This window comes from Lissotriton helveticus, chromosome 4_1 (assembly GCF_964261635.1).
Source record: "Lissotriton helveticus chromosome 4_1, aLisHel1.1, whole genome shotgun sequence".
NCBI lineage: Eukaryota > Metazoa > Chordata > Amphibia > Caudata > Salamandridae > Lissotriton > Lissotriton helveticus.
This window is the reverse complement of record NC_136063.1, coordinates 402,477,525-402,492,976: the sequence shown is the minus strand read 5'-3', so window position 1 is coordinate 402,492,976 and position 15,452 is coordinate 402,477,525. Positions and strand designations below refer to the sequence as shown.

At 48.2% G+C, this 15,452-nt stretch overlaps 1 protein-coding gene across 19 annotated transcripts in view; it reads right to left on the bottom strand.

Moving 5' to 3' along the window:
• UBR5 (ubiquitin protein ligase E3 component n-recognin 5) overlaps nt 1-15,452 on the bottom strand; it is a 2,132,574-nt gene that overhangs the window by 1,216,742 nt on the left and 900,380 nt on the right. For 15 of the 19 annotated variants that reach the window (XM_078686916.1, XM_078686920.1, XM_078686928.1 and 12 more), the window contains one exon: nt 1,659-1,807. In XM_078686916.1, the coding sequence (XP_078543042.1) occupies nt 1,659-1,807 (149 nt within the window). The remainder of the gene's footprint in view (nt 1-1,658; nt 1,808-15,452) is intronic. The other 4 variants (XM_078686919.1, XM_078686922.1, XM_078686925.1 and 1 more) reach the window with 1 other exon arrangement.

The following is a 15,452-nucleotide window of genomic DNA, read 5'->3' as shown; positions in this document are numbered from 1 at the left end:
CTGGTGGTGGCAGCTGAAAGTAGCCACTTAGCCTGGACACTAATGATGGGTTAGTTTTCAGGGGGCATCTTTAAGATGCCCTCTGTGTGCATTTTTCATAAAATCCTGTGGGTTTAATGTGATGAGAAGTTTGATACCAAACGTTTCAGTTTTCAGTGTTGCCATTATGGTGCTGTGGAGTTTGTAATGACAAACTACCAGCACCATATACTCTTAATGACAGCACCGCACTTACGTCTAAGAATGGACTTATACACTGTAGGGGTACAGGGCTCATGCACTGGTACCCTCACCACTGGTATAGTGCACTCAGCTAAAGGGGTGACTGATCAAAGCCAGGGTAGTGGTCTGCAGGCATGGCACTGAGGGATGTGTGCTATGTCGACTCTTCACTTTTTTCTGCACCAAGACATGCAGCCTGCAAAGGCAGTGTGTGTGTCAGGGTACAGGACCTCTAAGGGTGGCACAATAAGTGCTGCAGCCCTTAGAGGCCTTCTCAGGTCACAATGGCCTGGGTACCTGTGGTACCATTTACCAGGAGCTGACCTGTGGCCAGAGATGCCAATTGGGTTTAGGCTGTAATGCAGTTTTAGGGAAAACATAGGCCCTGGGTACCTGATTAGCAGGAGCCCAGGGCACACTCAGTCAAAGTACATCAGCAATTCAGCAAAAAGGAAGCACTGCTGAGTAGACGCGTTTACATGAACTGCTTACTTACCTGTAAAAATCTATATTTAAAAAAGTTCTTACATGCTAACGAAAATCTTAGTATCAAGATGAACATAAAAATATAACGTATTTTTCTAAATTGGTCTAGGATTTATTCTCTCATAAGCCTAAACTGCTCGCTCACACTACCACAAAAGCATTTAGTGTTATCATTTTGCCTCAGTAAAGCAATAAGGGTTCGCCTGGACTCTACACAGTGTAGCTCGTTTTGGTCAGCTATATAAAGAGCCAGCATCCTACAGTAGCCTTATTATGATTGGCTTCTCTTACGATGTGCTCCAACCAAAAAGCCTCCTGAGATGCCAGTATTTTAACTCCAAAACGAAGAGCCAACGCTTTATCATTTTATTCCTCCCTTAAGAACCATGTCCCCATACGCCTCGAACATCTTTTTACTTTATTACCTCCATAACTACAGAACAGGTTGACCGCAAATTTACAAAAAGCAGTATTTCTGGACCAAGCGCTAGCTTTCTGCGAAATTTGGAGCAAATTCCGGTCACGGTTTCGGTTTTGGTTGTGTCTAAATTTTCTATGAGAAATTAAACGGGCAACCACGTTTTGAGAACACCCCCCCCCCCCTTTTTCTCGGCCCCCGCTTGATAGATCACCCTGAAACTTTCCATACAACAGCTGAAGTGACTGGCAAACTAGTTTTGCAAATTTCCTGAAGATTCGTCAAATAGCAACCAAGTTAGTAGAAAAGCAAGAAAAGATGTCCTATGTAAACTAGGTCCTAACTATAACTACCTACTGGCGCCCGCCAGAGATAGATAGATCGATAGATAGATAGATAGATAGATAGATAGATAGATAGATAGATAGATAGATAGATAGATAGATAGATAGATAGATAGAACATATACGCGTCTGCAGGCACAAGAAATACGTGTCAAGTAAACTAAGTTATTATCCAGTTTTTCACCTACCTGGTTGATGTGCTCCGCACCTGTCCATGTGAAGCTGCAAGTGTCATTACAACAGAGAACGTACAAAGGAGAGTCATCTGGATTTGTACCAGGCGGACAAACCATTCCCATGAACACATCTTCCTCTTTTTCGGTGGATGTTGCCTCTGCTAAGACAGCAGACAAGAGATCAAGTGAACAGTTAAAATAAAGAAACATATTTGGTATGTCAATGTGACTATTTATTTAGCTGCTATGCAATTTGTTTTCAATTACTCACTGACCAATCACTATATCAAATTAAAAAACTGCACTGTCAATGCAAAAGCTTTAGTCAACATATCCCTAGTAACAGTGAACTAAAGAATTACTCTTTCTAGGATGTTGATCATATATTGCCCATTAAATACGATGGTATAGTCTTTACTGACGGTCTGAGAAAACAAGAAAAGTTTGATAGTGACTCCAGCGCTGATCTGAATCCTGACCAATGGGCAACGCACACACTACCACCCTGGTGCTGGCACATCCATTGGCAGACACCAGGTAAGGCCGCTTTCGCACCCAAGGTGGTCACCCCCCCTCGCCCCCGCTTGGGGAGACTCGGAAGGTTTTCAGCATCTCACCCGGCACCCCCTCCCACCCATCAGTGCCGTCAGTGTGCCGCGAGGTGCTCGTACGTCACAGTTTTCCCCACAGGAGCAGAGGAAGCAGCAGGTACGGCTGCGCTCGACTGATGGGGAAAACAGGCCGAAAAAGGCCTCCCCAGTTTTCAGGGAGGCCTCGTTTTAAAGGAGGTGTTTCTACTTTGAAACTAGGCATTCCCAAAAGGTTTTCATTGCCATGGATCACAGTCACATTGCGATACACGGGCAGGATACCCCACTAGACATCAGGGAAATCATAGGGGTGAGTGGGGGGCGGCTCTCTTGGGATTGCTCCTCCCGGGGCATATATTTAAAAAAATGTCAAGTCAAGTCAAATGGCTTTATTTCGACAAAAAACATGTCTTAAAAAGCAATACATATACATACATTGTTTTAAAAAGATAAAAGGAGCAAATTCATAGCAAAAGTACATATAGTTCATAGTACGAAGGCGCCAATAAATTACATAAAAGAATAACAATCTAAAACCAGAATTAAACAAGATCCAAAAGCCCATTTGATCTGAACAGCCATGCCCAGCTTAAAAACTTCACCATGCCGCAGGCAAAGAGGGGTCGTGGATCTGTTTTCAGAATTCGTAAGGCCTCCCTATGGTTTCTGGTACCTAACTCTCTACAGAGAGGTTTCAACCACCTGCGACGGGGAGCTTCATAAGCGGGGCATTCGAATAGGAGGTGGGGAATGGACTCTATCCTTGTCCTGCAATGCGGGCAGAAGGGAATTGTCTGACCCGGGGCCTTCCACCTAGCTGTCAGTTCACCCACAGGAAGTGTTCCTATTCTAAATTTAAAATAGAGTGCCCTGTCTCTAGGTTTTGATATAATATCGAGATAGGGCTCGCAAAGTGGGACTTCCTTCACTAAAAGAAATTCAGCAGTAGACCTACATTGATTAGGATTATTGTTCCGCACATCTTTCACCCAGCTCCAATACAGTTTTTTCAGGACAGACTTAGGGGGAGCAGTCCTAGACTGCCAGGCTTCTTCTAGACCCAATTCTACTAATAATCGCTTGACTTCCTTCAACCAGCTGATTTTGGACCAACCTGGCCTCGATAAGACATCTGTAAAACCATCTGCGTAGCTGGCCAGTTCTGGGACTCTCCAAATGTGAGCCCACAGGAGGAGAGGACGCAGCCTTGCCTGATCTCTAATGGGACAACTACCCGTATTTAGAAGTAAAGGCAAGGTTGGAGTGCTGTGTGGAAGCCCCATTAGGTCCTTAAAAAAATTATTTTCTGAGCAAGACAGCTGGTCCACATTCTGTGCGCCCCAAAGTTCTGCCCCATAGAGTGCCGCACTCACACCTCTTGCTCTATAGATATCAAGTACCGGGGCGATCGGTTTAAGGGAGGAGGCCCTTTGTTCTTTAAGTAATGCCCCCACCACCCTCTTATGACTCAACAGCATCTTTTGGAGGTGAAAATTCCATCTCATGGTGTCACAGAGGCGGATTCCTAAGTAGTCGAAAACTTTGACCCTTTCTAGGGGGACTGATTTTAAAGTAGGGAGCCTTCCAATCTTCTTCGGGGGGTTTAGAACCAGATACTTTGTCTTCCCAGTATTAATTTCTAGTCCCCTCGAGTCGCAGAAGACTGAAAACTAGTTAAAAGGCTCTGCAGCCCTGCCGGGGTCTTGGAAATCAGGAGGGTATCGTCTGCAAACAGAAGAGTGGGTATTCTCCTGCCCGCCAGCGATGGAGCATCTGAAGGGAATTGTAAGAGATGGTCCACCACTCCGTTAATATACAATGAAAACCGAGTGGGGGCCAAAACACATCCCTGACGGACGCCTCTGTTCACAGGTATTCATGATGTCTTTTGGCCCTGGTTGCCCCACTTGATTTGCGCAAAATTTTCTGCACGCAGCTTGATTAGCAGGGCCAATAAGTATGGGGGTAAACCCAACCCAGATAGCACCCTCCAGAAATGACTACGGGGGACCAGGTCAAAGGCAGTCCGCAAATCTATAAATGCAAGGTACAGACTGCCTTTGCCCAGTAACACAACTTTCCAATATAGCATCATCAACCGGAATGTTTGCTCGATTGTCCCAGTGCCTGATCTAAAACCTGCCTGAAAATCGAAAGGATACCCTTCTCCTCTACCCACTGCAGAACCCTCCCCAAGACCACCTTTCCTGCCACCTTCTGCGTAGAATCCAATAGGCCTATAGGGCGATAATTTGCTGGGTCGTCCCGACTTCCTTTCTTGAAAACCGGGACGACCTCAGCACTCCTCCAGGATTCTTGGAGAGCAGCATTAGCAAAACTTGCATTCAGTAGTGCGGCAATAAGTCTCCCCCATTCTAATGGGTTGATGCGTAACAAATCCCCTGGTAGACCATCCGGCCCCGCAGCTTTGTTAGGGACAAGACACTTAATTGCACCCTCTACTTCCTTGGCCGTGAACAAAGAGTCTATGGTCAGCTCAAAGTAGTCTGGTGAAGGAACATCAATCGAATCTTCCCCGTTGCCACATTGTAGAGATGGGAAAAGTGATTGAACCACAGGGCCTCTAGGATATTGCAAGTAATAAGCAAGTCCACAGGCCTATCTCTAGCTCTAATCAATTCCCAAAAGCCCTTCGAGTCCCGAGCTGAGCTTGTCAGTTTCAGATCACACCAAAACTGGTTCTCCCACTCTAACTTTGCCCTGGAGATGGCACCTCTATAGCTTTTCCTGGCCTTACTAATCAAGCCACCGTCCTTAAGTTTAACTGCATTGATTAGGTCTCTTTTAGCGTTACGACAGGCAGGGGAATACCATCCAAAATTGCCCTTAGGGTGACATCTATTGGTGGGCCTTGTGCCTTCATTACGGACTGAAAAAAGGTTGCCTAGGGCTTTAGTAGTTTGGCCAAACAACGTGGAGATCTCATGGGCACTAATTGTGTCGCGTTCCAAATTGGACAGAAAATTGGCCATGATCGATCTTACTTCTACGATCTTACCCTCGTTGCCAACAATATTCCTCCATTTTAACCGTCTCCCACAATTTGAAGGGCAAACTTCACGTGTCGATTTCCAATCATGGGGGATTTGTTCATTAGTCCCAGCCATCCACAAGGGGGACAGTGACAAGGATAAGGGATTGTGGTCACTATCGGTGGAGGGAAGAACCACCATATCCAACAAGTGGCTCCAAAGTTTATAGTTTTACAGAATATAGTGCAATTCTGGAGGATTGACCTACCCTGTTGAACGTATGTACCCCACAAGGATCTGACTTTGCCCTGCCATTTACTGCCCTTACACCATATTCCAAGCAGAGGGCGTTAAGATCAATGGCACTTTGGGTCCATCTCTTAATTGGTGACAAAGAGAGGGGGGGGGGGGAGATACCTCTCCTAGCATCATCCTCCTGAGTGCCCAGTATATCTTCCACTGATAGGGGTTCGAAAGTACAATTGAAGTCCCCAGCGAGCATGACAAACGAGTCAGCACCTCAAGATCTAAGCTTGTCGTCAACGCCCGTAAGGGACAGTGTAGATGTTCCACCCCTGGTACCTCTAACATAAATGTTGAGAATCTCAAGCGCCCTCCCCCCACGTGGCCCTCTAGCTGTTAGTCTCTGTAGGTCAAGGGACTTAGTATCTATACACCGAATGGAATAACCCAAGGAAATGTTTACCCAGATTAGAAGGCCGCCAGAGGGGCGACCTCTTCCTCCGGGCGATGGAACAGCCGGTACAAAGTAGCTAGTATAACCCACTTTGTGACGAGGCTCCAAACACCAGGTTTCCTGGAACATACATATCTCGAAGGATTCGATAAATGAGTTCCATTCGGGAATGTCAATGTTGCGTGCCAAACCAGCTATGTTCCAGCGAACAACCTTCAAGACCCTTTTGCCATCTGCTGCCTGCCCCGGCGAAGGACCTTCCACAGAAGAGATGTCGCAAGGGTCAGAAGCAGGCGTCGCACCCGTAGCTAGGCCCTCCCCGCTAGGGACCACCAAGATGGGCAAAGCAGGTTCAAGATGATCAAATCTCTCCCATGCTAGGGAACCAGCATTAGGACCATAAAGTGAGAGATGGCAGGTAGGCGGCCTCACAACTTCTCCTCTTGTGCCTGAACTACCACATACAACCTCCCTAGGCACTGCAGGTGAATTCGCAGGTGGTTGGAAGACAACATGTCAATAGCCATGCCATGACCATTTGGGCGATGGACATGGGTTGTTACAAAACGGACTTATTTAGTACAGCTGCTACCAGAATCCTTGGGCCGTACAATTCTTTTGGTTGGAATAGTGCTAGCCTTAGATGTCTTGGGTCGCACTGTGCCGTCCTCTGTGGCCGACCCTGTCTTCCGGGCAGCCCCAGAGGAAACCACAGGTTGTACCACAGGAGCATTTGCCACGGCCACCCCGGGTGCTGGCCCGACTACATTGGTAGGGCCTTGTGGTGATGTTAGTGTCACCCGGGTTGCAGATTTCCCCCCCTAGACCATCTTCCCATATTCTTGAGTGTAGTTTGATAAGGGATTTTAGGGAGAAAAAGTTGTCCAGGGTTGCCTGCTCAAACCTATCCAACCGCTCTGAGAGACCTTTAACTCTCTCCAAAACCGGAAACAACAATGAATTCATCATTTTCTCTAAGTTGGCGATGGAGAATGAATCGTGTGGTAGGGCCTCAGCGGGATCAATTGTCGGGTCAACGCAAGTTTTTGCTACTAAAACACCATGGACTTCATCCCCCTTGTCGCCCTGAGAGCAACCAGCAATCCGCCCTGATCTCTTGTGGGTTCCACCCACCCTAGAACTGAACTTCCTAAGTTTCTTGTAGGGTTTGGCATGACTTCCTTTATGCGGGCTAGTAGTTCTTTTCCTTTTGCTAAGATTTGGATTATTTACTGCCAGCGATGCTAGTACTGGAGGAGGGAGGGGAACCCCATGGCTAATAGAGATAGCCAGTGGATCTAATACAGCGTTCTCTTCGTCAAGCTGAACCGTGGCTGTCAGGCTCTCCAGCCTGTCCAAACTGGCCCTTAAAGCTGCAACAAGTGGGAGGTCTGAAAGGGGTAGGGCAGCCACCATGGGATCAATTGGGTGTACTGGGGATGGAACTAGAGCCAATTGACCCAATGATGACCGTTTGCCAACAAAAAGTTCCCGAGAAAGACGCCGCTCAGTCATGGCGATTTCCTTCTCGATAACTGTGACAACACGGATGATAAACTGGTCCATTGTACCCGTTACACAACTAGGACCTCCCCCATCACCTCCTCTCAAACTCTTACCCGAGCGGGTTGACATTGGCATGGACACTCAGAGCTAAATATAAAAAACTGTGCCTATTTCAGAAACCTCCTTACTAGGAAACGCTGCAGCACAGATATGTCCAGCCACAGCCAACCTATCAGGGGGGGGGCCCAGCCCAGCCTTGGACGGCCACAGACGGCCCGCCCTTTGCCCGGGCTTAGCCCGGCAACGCCCGCGCGCGTCCCGCAACGCGGAAGGAGCGCCGGTGTTTTCTGCGCCTCCATGCGCGGAAGTGGGCGTGGGTGGGCGGGGTTTGCCTCCAGGGATTCTGGGGGCTGTAGTCCCCCCTACTCGGCGGCCGCAGATGGAGCTCAGGGCGGCGGCGGGGGGAACAAACAGCCACAACCACAGGAAAACATAAGCTCACAGCGCAGGATAAGCTGATACTCCCAGTGTCACCAGGTAGGCAAGCAGGACAGAGTCTCCCGCTCCACCGAAGGAGCGCCGGTGTTTTCTGCGCCTCCGTGCGCGGAAGTGGGCGTGGGTGGGCGGTGTTTGCCTCCTGGGATTCTGGGGGCTGTAGTACCCCTACTCGGCGGCCGCAGATGGAGCTCAGGGCGGCGGCGAGGGCAACAAACAGCCACAACCACAGGAAAGCGTGCGCTCACAGCGCAGGATAAGCTGATACTCCCAATGTCACCAGGTAGGCAAGCAGGACAGTCTCCCGCTCCACCGAAGGAGCGCCGGTGTTTTCTGCGCCTCCGTGCGCGGAAGTGGGCATGGGTGGGCGGGGTTTGCCTCCAGGGATTCTGGGGGCTGTAGTCCCCCTACTCGGCAGCCGCAGATGGAGCTCAGGGCGGCGGCGAGGGGAACAAACAGCCACAACCACAGGAAAGCTTGCGCTCACAGAGCAGGATAAGCTGATACTCCCAGTGTCACCAGGTAGGCAAGCAGGACAGAGTCTCCCGCTCCACCGAAGGAGCGCCGGTGTTTTCTGCGCCTCCGTGCGCGGAAGTGGGCGTGGGTGGGCGGGGTTTGCCTCCAGGGATTCTGGGGGCTGTAGTCCCCCTACTCGGCAGCCGCAGATGGAGCTCAGGGCGGCGGCGAGGGGAACAAACAGCCACAACCACAGGAAAGCTTGCGCTCACAGAGCAGGATAAGCTGATACTTCCAATGTCACCAGGTAGGCAAGCAGGACAGAGTCTCGGAAGACTTTCAGCATCTCACCCGGCACCTCCTCCCACCCATCAGTGTCGTCAGAGTGCCGCGAGGTGCTCGTACATCACAGTTTTCCCCACAGGAGCAGAGGAAGCAGCAGGTAAGGAGCAGGTAAGGCTGCGCTCGACTGATGGGGAAAACAGGCCGAAAAAGGCCTCCCCAGTTTTCAGGGAGGCCTAGTTTTAAAGGAGGTGTTTCTACTTTGAAACTAGGCATTCCCAAAAGGTTTTCATTGCCATGGATCACAGTCACATTGCGATACACGGGCAGGATACCCCACTAGAGGGGGGCTGGGGGGGCCTCTCTTGGGAATGCTCCTCCCGGGGCATATATTAAAAAAAATAACGTATTTTCACCTGGCCTGGGTGTGATCGCCCCCCCATAATAAATTAAACAAGCATTTGCAATGCAATAGGTCTCGCATTAGGAAAGTTTGAGTTATTGGTATTGTAACTGACAATGTTTTTATGTGTTGGTTTTGAAAATAGCGAAATTAATAGCTTTGTCATTTACAATGCCAATAGTTATAACTTTCGCAAATGTGACACCTATAGCATTTGTAATGCAATATGTGTTGTACTTACGTGACTTAGATGTATTGATATTACAAATAACAATGGCTTTTAATTTTTTTAAATAATTAATACTTAAATAAAAGTTATTGTAACAATAGCTTAATCTTTTGTAAATAACCTTTGTGAAGATTAGGTTCTGTTTATTTTATTGTGACGAAAATCCAAGAACAGAAGGGAAATATTAACATCTTTTTGTGACATTTGAAATAAAGCTTGAAACATTAAGAGAACATATTTGACCCAGTTGTTGTTGAATGGTTGCACAGACTGATGCTGTGGTGGCGCTGAGTGATGTTATGTTGGCGACGAATGATGCATTGGTGAGGGCGATAGAGTGAGGGCGATAGAGTGAGGGCGATAGAGTGAGGGCGATAGAGTGAGGGCGATAGAGTGAGGGCGATAGAGTGAGGGCGATAGAGTGAGGGCGATAGAGTGAGGGCGATAGAGTGAGGGCGATAGAGTGAGGGCGATAGAGTGAGGGCGATAGAGTGAGGGCGATAGAGTGAGGGCGATAGAGTGAGGGCGATAGATAGTGTAATTATGTGACACTGAGTGGTATTTGGAGTGTATGTTGCGTTGAGCGCAATGTAATTATGTAGCATATAATTATGTGGCACTGAGTGGTATTTGGATTATATGTTGCGTTGAGCGCAGTGTAATTATGTAGCATATAATTATGTGGCACTGAGTGGTATTGTGTGGAGTGTACGTTGTATTCAGTAGAGTAATTGTGTGGCGTGTAATTATGTGGCACTGAGTGGTATTGTTTGGAGCGTATGTTGCATTAAGTGCAGTGTAATTATGTAGCATATAATTATGTGGCACTGAGTGGTATTGTGTGGAGTGTGTTGCATTCAGTAGAGTGTAATTATGTGGTGTGTAATTATGTGTCACTGAGTGGTATTTGGGGTGTATGTTGCACTGAGTGCAGTGTAATTATGTGGCGTGTAATTATGTGGCACTGAGTGGTATTTGGAGTGTATGTTGCATTGAGTGCAGTGTAATTATGTGGCGTGCAATTATGTGGCGTGTAATTATGTGGCGTGTAATTATGTGGCGTGTAATTATGTGGCGTGTAATTATGTGGCGTGTAATTATGTGGCGTGTAATTATGTGGCGTGTAATTATGTGGCGTGTAATTATGTGCCGTGTAATTATGTGCCGTGTAATTATGTGGCACTGAGTGGTATTTGGAGTGTATGTTGCATTGAGTGCAGAGTAATTATGTGGCGTGTAATTAGGTGGCACTGGGTGGTATTTGGAGTATATGTTGCATTGAGAGCAGTGTAATTATGTGGCGTATAATTATGTGACACAGTGGTATTTGGAGTGTGTGTTACATTGAGTGCAGTGTAATTATGTGGCGTGTAATCATGTGGCACAGTGGTATTTGGAGTGTATGTTGCATTGAGTGCAGAGTAATTCTGTGGCGTGTAATTAGGTGGCACTGGGTGGTATTTGAAGTATATGTTGCATTGAGTGCAATGTAATTATGTGGCACTGAGTGGTATTTGGAGTGTATGTTGCCTTTGAGTGCAGTCTAATTATGTGGCACTGAGTGGTAATTGGAGTGTATGTTGCATTGAGTTCAGTGTGATTATGTGGCACTGAGTGGTATTTGGAGAGTATGTTGCATTGAGTGCAGTGTAATTATGTGGCGTGGAATTATGTGGAACAGAGTGGTATTTGCAGTGTATGTTGCATTGAGTGCAGTGTAATTATGTGGCACTGAGTGGTATTTGGAGTGTATGTTGCATTGAGTGCAGTGTAATTATGTGGCGTGTAATTATGTGGCACTGAGTGGTATTTGGAGTGTATGTTGCATTGAGTGCAGTGTAATTATGTGGCGTGTAATTATGTGGCACGGAGTGGTATTTGGAGTGTGTGTTGCATTGAGTGCAGTGTAATTATGTGGCACTGAGTGGTATTTGGAGTGTATGTTGCATTGAGTGCAGTGTAATTATGTGGCGTGTAATTATGTGGCACTGAGTGGTATTTGGAGTGTATGTTGCATTGAGTGCAGTGTAATTATGTGGCGTGTAATTATGTGGCACGGAGTGGTATTTGGAGTGTATGTTGCGTTGAGCGCAGTGTAATTATGTAGCATATAATTATGTGCCACTGAGTGGTATTGTGTGGAAGTGTGTGTTGCATTCAATAGAGTGAAAGCGATAGACAGAGGGAGGGTGATAGATAGAGTGAGGGCGATAGAGTGCCATGGAGGGAGAGGTAGTCTCGAAGGGGAGTAAGTATCCCCTTGGGACTATCTGCAAACCCCTTTCAACAAATAAAGGGGTGGGAGTTAAAGATTCTTACGGACACATATTTCAAACAAATGGAAAATCAGCCCAGGGAAAAAGTATGAAATATAATGAATCGCCACTTGCATAGTTTATTTGGTAAAAAAGCATTTTTCCTAGAGATCCCTCATCCACCAGGGTAACCAGTTGGTGGCATGCTTAATCATTGAGGTTCATCCCAATTCTCTACGGGTTGAGGCGTGCTGCGACCAGGCGTTTACATGGGAGCACTAATAGGAGGAGTCAATGATAAAGAAGATGTTGGTGAAAGAGTAGGAAAGTGGGTGTTGGGGAGTTAAAAATACCTGACTAGTAGTATTCCGTTTTTATTTCCCGCCTCTAGTGGGTATGGCTGAAATCAAGGGGTTGTGGCTGAAGGGGTGGACTATAATGAGTCAGTTCTCTTGAGAAATAGTTGGTCAACATGTTTCGAGCCGTATCCCTAATAGCGCTTCTTCAGGACTTATAGGAAAAATTATCCCATTGGTACCACTCCACACGGTCCTATAATCAGGACACAAAAGATAGCATGCCATGCACATTCCCCCTATTATTACACACGGTAACACTTTGTCAGTCCGTATCTGAAACAAAAAGAAAATCATTTTAAAAACAAGAGTGGCTTATTAACCATGGCTGACAAACCCCAATACGTAATATATAAAGGAAATATTTGCCTAAACCCTGTGGTGATAGTGCTCAATACAACTGGACAAATGTGATCACGTGGCGAGACACATCCTTAAAGAAGAAAGACACTAACCCTACAATACATACAATTACACACATTTTGGACACCCAACTGGTGCGTCATGGTCTTTCCGGGGGCCTGTAGTCAAACCCTACGAGGAGAAACAAAATTGGACAATAATAGCCCACTGTTTGATATCCAGCGCATTGGCAGAGGGGCTGGAGCGAGTGGAGAAGAATGTGACCGTAGTCAGATGAGCGCCTCCACTCATGGCTTTCTAGTAGCGAGCCGTGTCACTTACTTCATCAAGGCCGTCCCGGCCTGTTCGCCTAATTCGATTCCCTGGTGACTGCATCGTACCGATGTGTCAATCCGGTTCTTTTTTCCGAAACAGCCTCGCTGTCATTTCCCCGCATGTGACCTAGTCAATGAAGGGACTAGACCGCTCACTCTGTTATTGTATATGCCAAGCACTAGTAGTAAACGTGGGGGCCATCTTGGAGAAGTCTGTATTTACCAGTAGGTTATTGAGGGTGAGATGGTATAGACTACTCACTCTTCTCGTAGATGCCGCCTGAATGTAGAACGCGGGGCCATTTTGGAAAAATCATATTTTTAGAGCTTTATTGAGAGTGAAATTATATAGAACGGGGACAACTTTTACAACCTCCTATGAATAGTTAAGAGACCTAACCAAAATAGTATTGCAAAAATTGTAATAAAAAATAATAATACAGGAAAGGTAATTTTCGAAGAAAATTGGTCTGGTTATCTGCAAAACCCACCTGTCTGACGAGATGGTTTGTCAGTGGGGGAGGTGATGGAGAATCCTGCCACCCAATGGCCGCTGAAGGGCCTGAAAGGTCAGACTAGGAAGGTTTGGAAGCTGCTGCAGGCGGGGTGGGGCGGGATGAGGGAAGGTTGGACTGGCCCATCCACTGGCTCCCAGACCCGCGAGGACGCTGGGTCCTACGTCCGCAACCATGTATACACTGGGCAGCTTGCGTGTACCAGTGGCTAGACTGGGTTGGACGTGGAGGTGTGCCCCTTCCGTAGCCACGAAAGGCAGACTGTAGTGGTTGGAAGGATGCCGCGAGGTCTAAGGATCTGACCGTAGCTCGAGAATCCTTAAAGCGCTCCTGCGTCCAGTCTGCCTTGCCAGCCATCAAAGGGCATGTCTAGCAGAGCTGCTTGAGCATCCCCCGAAAAGCCAGACGTCCTCAAAAAGGTATATCGCCGAATGGCTACCAAAGTGGCAATCTTCCTGCCTAGTGAGTCGGTGGTATCCAGTCCACAGCGAGTCGTCAATGTTGCCGAGCCTCTCCCATCTGCCACGGCTTAGAAGAGAATGGCCGGGCCTCCTCCACTGAGGCAGCACTTGCGCAACCGTATCCCAGATTGTAACAGAGTATCGTCTCAGGAGGCACGCTGTATTCACTGACCGCAATGCCAAGCTGGAGGAAGAGAGCATGCGCTTTCCAAGATGATCCAGCTTCTTGGATTCCCTGTCTGGAGGAGCAGAAGGGAATGCACCCTTGGAAGAAGCTTAGACCACCAACCTCTTGAGGGAAGCGTGTTGAGTGAGGAAAATGGGATCGCCCAGAGCCGGGAGGTGGCGGCGGGCAATTGTCTGTTCCACAGAAGCCCCTGTGCTGGGCTTGGAAAATTTGACTAAAAGGACGTCCATGAGGGCTTCGTTGAAGGGCAAAAGGGGTTCAGAGCAAGTTGTGCAGGTTGAAGCACCACTGTCAGGAGATTAGCCCTGACTGCCACTGTAGGGAGCTCCAGGCCCAAGGCCTCAGATGCCCCATGCACCACACCTGCATAGGACGCTCCCTCCTCCATAGCCATGGTAGGAGGAGAAAGCATGCCACGGTCTGGAAAAGTGTCCAGACCACTGGTGTCATGCAATTTCTCTCTTCAGTCAGGTTCTTCCAGCTGGTCTGCCAAAGGGTCCAGCGATCCCTCACAGTCCTCATCACCACCTTCAGGGCGATAGGGAACACCTGGGATGAACAAGGGAACAAAATTACCCTCTGGCGTCAGATCAGACGTCGGTCCTGGTCCATCTCGGGGATGGGTATGGCGTCGTTGCAGGAGAAGGTCAAGTAAGGTCGACCGGCGTTGATCCGGATACAAGCCTAGGGCCCCATACCGACTCCACGGGCCCCAAGGGCGTTCCAGTGGATTCGGTCTGCCCAAAGATACGGTGGGGGGCTTTGTATAACATACAAAGCTGGGCAGGAGATGCCCTGGCTCCCAAAAAAGGGGGGAGGCGCGTAGTTGTCCCCAAATGAGGCACCAGAGACAGAGCCTTAGAGCGACGACTCTCCGGATGACACGTCACGTTAGCCGACCGACGGGGAGAAGGCGAAGAGCCACAGTGCTTCTTTGCCTTCTTCTTGTGCTTTGACTTACCTAAGGAGTGCGAAGACTTGGACGAGGTGTGGTGGCTCCACAAACGGTCTCGAGACCTTCCACTCGACTGAGACCGTGAGCGACACAGAGCCGACTGCTGGGCCTCCAAGAGCTTTCAGGGTTCCTTCGGCAAAGACTTCAGATTCATGGACCAGCAGTCGGCGCACGACTTTGGGTCCAGAGACCAAAGGAACACGAGGTGGGGGTCCGTGTCAGACATCAGTTTGTGAAAGACCTCACAGGGCTTGAAGCTGATCTGACAAAGGTACATCCCTCGCACAACAGGAGTTGATGACTCAAAAAAAGAAGTCAACAAAAGTAAAAAAAAGCTTAGTCAAGCTTAGTAAAAAAGCCACTAAAGGGGTAAGCGATCTCTGGATCTGCGCTAGGCTGGCGAGGAAAAAGAAAGAACGGACAACAGCGTGCAGAGGCGGGGTCTATGTTAGCACCATGACATCATCCCTGCGACCACGATGCGGATGACGGAGGCGGAGTCAACCAACGCCACCTGCTGACGCGCAGGGGTACTGCCAAGAGAAAATTCTCCAGATCCAGTCTGACACCTTGGGGGTAATTCTAAGGTAAGGAATCAATAACTGTCTCTTTGAGGAACTCAGCCAGGGATGGGGGCCTCAAGCAGCAGCCCAATCTTCGATCTGGGAGCCACCTGTTTGCTGTGTCTTGAAGCAGTCCCCTGTCACCACTGCCTAACGCGTTTCAAAATCATCTTCATCAGAGGCTTC